The sequence below is a fragment of the Argopecten irradians genome, chromosome 6 (assembly GCF_041381155.1).
Source record: "Argopecten irradians isolate NY chromosome 6, Ai_NY, whole genome shotgun sequence".
In the NCBI taxonomy this organism is placed as follows: Eukaryota; Metazoa; Mollusca; class Bivalvia; order Pectinida; family Pectinidae; genus Argopecten; species Argopecten irradians.
This window is the reverse complement of record NC_091139.1, coordinates 30,151,228-30,157,481: the sequence shown is the minus strand read 5'-3', so window position 1 is coordinate 30,157,481 and position 6,254 is coordinate 30,151,228. Positions and strand designations below refer to the sequence as shown.

The window sequence follows — 6,254 nt, the reverse complement described above, 5'->3', positions numbered from 1 at the left end:
ATAAAAATATATTATTACTGTCTTAACATAAGATAAACGTAAGACTACATGGCTGTAATAGACCTTTTCACGGTTATTTCCGCACATGCGCACAAACGCTTCCGGAAGGCAACTTATACTTCCGCATTTCTTGACAACTTATAAACAATATGGCGAGCCGCGAACATTTGAACAAACTGAGCGTCGCCGTATTGAGGTCGTTAGCTGCAGAATATGGAGTTGACGTACTAAAGAAGAAAAAAGCTGATCTGATCAACGACCTGATATCATGTAAAGCTCCTGTTTCTGTATTAACGCCAGTAGTCAACAGATCAACTGATGAGATATCGATACAGACACCTGTGTACCGTGAGGAAAGTTTACCCCCATTCAACCAGGTCACATATGTCAAAGATGCGCAATACCCTGTGGTTACTTTTAGTGACATATATGACTTTATGGTGGCCCGTAGGAGGGACAGTGGCGAATGTGTGAGCAATTTTAAGGGTCTGGATAGAGCTGTGAAGCACTTCAGCGCAGGAGATGTGAATGTTATAGGCACAGCAAAGGTACAGTACTGTAACTGTTAGGCATAATTATTTTTCGTATTCCCATTTCATAGTCTGCCAAAGGCGATATATTGTTCTTTTTTATGGTATGAGCTTCCTGGTTATGTGTTAAAAGTTAACTCTGACTATAGTTTCATGAATATACATTTGTATATGCATGGCTTGCTCTCTAGTATGTTAAAAGTTTTAAACTCTATACAGTATGGTATTCTATATGCAAATCCACTAATGCCCTTGTTTGGTCCGTGTATACTAAATAGTCTTTATTCTTTCTTATAGGTGACCGATAAAGTCATATACATCAAAGGAACCTGTCAAGCATCTATGAAGAAGCATGTCTATGATGTATATGTGTGTCTGTCCAGCACAGGAGCTAGCTCTGCTTCCATAGATTATGGATACTGTCAGTGTCCTGTTGGGTAAGCATTGATCTAAGGACAAAAATGGGAATTCCAAAATTATTGGTTTTAAAAGCTGACATGAGGTTATGTTAATATTTGTAAATATTGGTTTGCTTTATGATGAAATTCAAATTAAATAATGCATTCTGTTGAAAAGCAAAAGGAACTTGAAATATTTGCTATAAAGTTTATCAAAGAGGACATGTAAACTGCAGAAATGTTGATTTAGTTTCTACTAGGAATATGCTATTTGTTTTATTTTAATTTAGTTAAGTTATTAAAAAGTGTTTGATATGATTCCAGTTTAGCACAGACATGCAGTCATATGGGGAGTATGCTGTTTGCCTTAAGCAATGCAACAAGTGCAACAACTGATACATGCAGTTCAACTTCCAGGCTGTGCGAATGGAATATCCCTCGCCATTCTGTTAAACCAAAGCCAATGAGTGAACTGAAAACAGGTATGACTAATTAAAAAAAAACCAATCTATTAAAAACTCAAGTTTGATCATTTTGAAATATTAAATATTGTACTACGATAGTCTTTTATTTCACATGTTCGATCATTTTGAAATATTAAATATTGTACTACGATAGTCTTTTATTTCACATGCTTATAATAATTGCATGTGTAAAATTATCGATCTCGTTTTACTTTCCCATTTTAAAAATTAAAAGTCGTTTCGGAAAGGTAGTGGGCCTTTAATGGATCATAGAATCCTATAAGAAATCCACCCTATACATGTATACTGGTACAGTGGTAATTGTACACAGTTTAACACAGGATATACCAGAAGATATTGTATGGATTCTTAAAACATAGCCTTTAATGACCTTTTTTAACTTCACAGGAAAACCAACATTGATGCCTGCAAGCATGGATCCTGTGCAAACAGATGACAGCAGTGCGCTGCCTTGCATGTCAGCATTTGACCCGAGACATACATCAACCCGTGGCAATGATGTTGAAAGAACACTAAAGCACTTGACAGATTTAAAAGCTGTATTTCCAAATACTGGTATATATCAACAAAACAACAGTAACAATAACAGTAACTTATGATAATAAATATTATGCATTGAAGTATCTTATTGTATTACATCAATTAAGGCCAATTAAAACTAATAATTGCACTTCTTCATTTCTCGAGATGTCAAAATCTGATAATTCAGTGTTATATTGTTAGTTTCTAGATAAGTAAGAAAGTACTGATTAAGAATCTTAATTAGTATTTTTGTGCTGACAATACACACTGGGAAATGTTTTTGCATGGAAAGCGAAAGATTAATCTTAAATGGCCTCAATATTTTACAATTGCATGACTAGACAAAATCAAAATTAAAAAAAATAATACAGGTAGAAAACCTTAATTTATACAATAAATTAGCAATATTTTGGGTAATATCTTATGTGCATATTGCCAAGAAATATCTATACACAAAATTACTAGTCTTCGAAGTTATATCATAACCTTTAAAATGAATGGCTTAGCATTCCTATATTTCATCTGTGAAACAGCCAGGGAATTTTGTTTACCAAAGCTAACAACAAGAGTGACTCAAATAAAAATAAAAATTTTGTTTTAGGGTTAGCACATTTGTGGAATATACCAGACACTGCCCCAGATGCTTCTATTGAAATGGAGGTCAGTTCCACAATAGACCCCATGTTTCTGGAGATGGAAAAAATGCTGTTTACAAATGCCTGTAAAGAAAATTGTAAGTCAAAAACTTTACATCACAAAACCTTATCAGAACCACTCAATTAAATAAATAACAACTTGAAGCTCATAATATTTTGATTTACAAATATAACTTTACAATATACACCAATTCATATCAATTAGTGCACTGATCAAGTAACAATACTATAATAACAGTTTGTTGTTGACAGGTATATGTACGGTACATGTACAATTGACATAATTGACATGAAATTTTTACTGAATTACAGTACCCTCGTTGAGCATAAGTGCAGAACTGGTCAGTTTCATAGAGCATCATACAAGAGACCAGAGGGTATCACAGATGTGGAAAGACTTGCATATTGGCCGCCTGACCAGTTCCATATTTGGAGATGTCTTGAGTGCAGGTGACAACCCAAAGTCTTTAGTAAAAAGGATCTTAAATGGATCAAATCTTGACAGGTAGATATTATCACAAGGGATTATGTATTGTGCGTGCAAGTTTACAATAAGAATTACCTTCATTCCTTAAATTCTGGTAAATTTATAGATCATTCATTTTCAAGTGTTTGTGTACTAAAATCTATGGTTAATGCACAGGAGCCTCAGTAGCCATTTATAGTATGGTCTGACTTCAACAAACAAGTAGCACTGATTTAACTCCTCCCTCACTTTGCATTGCTCAGTGTTATTATTCTCTTGAAACACTGGTCTCCCACCACATCAAAAACTGGCATGTCCTTAAATGAAACTGAGTATTAATATTTAATAGGGCATGAAACAAAAACAAATAAAATAACTAAATGGGGGCAAAGGGAGATAATTTAACTTCATGAAATTGGATAGGTGTATAAACCTGAATCAATTACACTTTATTCTTCAGCTATGATGCACTACCACCTGCTGTACAGTGGGGCATTGACTGCGAAAGTAAGGCTAGAGAACAGTACACACACCTGCAGAAAATGGTCAACCCCAACATCACTTTCGAGGTGGAAAATACTGGCTTGACATTGTGTGAAACTCATTCATTTCTGGGTGCATCCAGTGATGGCAGAGTAATTGAAGGTGACAGAAGTGGGGTGTTGGAAGTGAAATGTCCATACTCGGTCAAGGGGATTAAGGTTAACCAAATGGAGGTACAGGATATTGTTGCCTTGAACAGTAATGACTTCTGCCTTGAGTGTGTAGAGGAAGAGGTACAGTTAAGGCGAAAACACAAGTATTATTCCCAGGTACAGGGGGAAATGGCAATCATGTCTTTGCCATTTTGTGACTTTGTTGTGTGGACAGGTGCACAAAAGAACAACATCTTTGTTGAAAGAATTAATTTTGATATTGATTATGTCAATGCAATGATGCCCAAACTTGTGGAATTTTATATTAAGCATATTTCCCCAGTGTTTTACCAGTAATTATTTGTAATATTCAGAAAGCAATGTGTTCAATCCTAAGTAGAGAATAATTATAATAAAGATGGCTATTGATGACATATTTTTTTATGGCATTCAAAATGTTGCCTGAGTGAAGGCACTCCTTCCTAGTGAGAAAGTGGTCCTAATGTTTTTCACACAAAGAAGACTGAGCTTTTTTATAAAAATTTGGAACTAATTCTTATTTACAAAAGTTGTCACAGTTTCCTTGATAATACATGGTATATTTCAACCTTCTTTTGTACCACCGGTGAGAGGAGCTTTAACTTTTCTCAAATGATACTGCAATGATCCTTAGAGAATATTGTAAGGTTTTGAGTTGATCCAAGATTAAAAAAAATCATTTTGATCTTCACCAGTTTCATTTTTACAATTCAAGTTAGGAAGAACACCTCAGACGGTAGTGGAATTCTCATAACATTAATTAACAGCTGCATAGAAATGATTATTCCTAACTGTAATTTGATCAGAAAGTACATACATATGTACACATATATAATTGATGCTTTCAAATTAAAGTAATTGAATATCAAATTTTTAAAAACTTAATAAACCTGTCTTTAATTGTATTCAATAGTTACAATATGTTTGTTTTGTATTCCCTTTTTCTTTAAAGTGAACTATTACATGTACATGTATGTATGAAGTCAAAAGGGATTTAATTTATGTAAAGGGACAATAAATGAGCTCAATATGTTCTGTAATATGTATTGAAAATGAAATCTTTTTTGAATGAAAAAGAAATGAATATTACAGAAATAAATTAGTTTTAAAGTTTGTACTTTTTCTCATTATGTCCATTGTTTGTATGACCATTTTCTAAAACTCTTGGGTCATAGTAGCAACTAGTGGTTAAGGTGTCAATGCCTTTATCTTGATTTTGTAACCCATGTGGACCAGTTGGAAGGTGCTGACAGTTGGTTTTAAATGACCAATAATATAAATTGAATATAAAACAATAGTTACATATACAAAACCAAAAGTATTCTTTAACCTGTTTACAAAACTTGAAAAGTCTGTATCAATGTAGCAGTAACAGGGATCACCACAGGTGAAAATTTTATGATGGATGAAAGTGTGTAATGATTTTTTTTTTCAATAAAAGAATTTATACACAAGCTTTTTGCAAAAAGTTATTTAAAATTACACAATTGATGATATTTAAGTATTTTTCTTTTGCAACAAAACTACTTAATAAAGGTTCATTTATTTCTTGTATCATAGTTATTAGGACAAAAAATCCAACAATTGCTAATTATGATTGGTCCAGCAAAGCTTTACTATAAGTGATCACATTGAAGTCATGATTGGCATAGATACTGTACTTAATTTACTAAAGGGACGTCAAAATTTGTCAACCAACAGATGACTTTAAAAATGTGTGTTGATAATGGTTGCAAAGTAAGTGGCATGACTCCATCAAGAATATGGAAATTTTTTACTCTCCCAATGCTCCTTTCAACATGAATCCTCAATGATGCTATTTCTTGTGTCTCAAAAACTTCATCTGTGGAGAACTGTCCACTAGCACCTTTAAAAGGCGGTATATTCAATTTACATTTCTTTTTTTTCTAATACATCTCTTATTGTAAAACCTTTGTCTGCCATGATGCTGTCATTTTCATTAAGTAAATCAATTAATCCTGATTCAATAGTTATTTGACGATCAGATGTTTTTCCTGGCCAACCATCAGAAATAAATGAAATAATACCAGATGGTGTAATACCTACTAAAAACTTGATAGTGGTATGATGCTTGTAATTTGAAAATGTCATACTTTGATTAAGAAGACTTGATGAACGCTGTATAAAAATTTCAGTACAATCGATTATTACTCGGACAGAGGGATATTTCAATCTAAAAGAAGTTGGCATAATCCTATCAATGATATCTCGTGAAGGAAAAGGATTCAAAAAATCTAGTTCTTTCCGCAGAAAGACAATCCAAGTAGAAAAGTACTTTGAAAAAGTTCCTTCTGATATGAGAAATCTATCCGACAAATCAGCAACTAAAAGACCTAACCGCAACCTCATCAGTACAGCAAACAGTTGGTCTACAAGCTCCAAGGATCCAGTAGATGGTCTTTGTCGGTCTGCCAAACTTGAGGACTTCTGCCCTACCCAGTACCTCATCTTCTCTGCCTTTGGTTTAAGGAAACTACAAGAGAATCATTATTAATGTTATTC

The 6,254-nt window shown here is 33.6% G+C and overlaps 1 protein-coding gene and 1 pseudogene across 2 annotated transcripts; one reads left to right on the top strand and one right to left on the bottom strand.

Annotated features, from left to right (window-relative positions):
- Positions 1-61: 61 nt before the first annotated feature.
- On the top strand, positions 62-4,049 carry LOC138325590 (uncharacterized). Of its 2 annotated transcripts, none has more exons than XM_069271360.1 (7): positions 62-548; positions 828-967; positions 1,253-1,410; positions 1,801-1,968; positions 2,537-2,668; positions 2,904-3,096; positions 3,518-4,049. In XM_069271360.1, exons 1-7 carry the CDS (start codon positions 150-152, stop codon positions 4,047-4,049), a joined length of 1,722 nt encoding a protein of 573 aa, XP_069127461.1. In that variant the 5' UTR covers positions 62-149. The 2 variants fall into 2 exon arrangements, with proteins under 2 accessions (XP_069127461.1, XP_069127460.1); XM_069271359.1 differs by having other exon boundaries at positions 1,801-2,001.
- On the bottom strand, positions 1,939-6,230 carry LOC138326449 (uncharacterized; annotated as a pseudogene).
- Between the last annotated feature and the right edge of the window lie 24 nt (positions 6,231-6,254).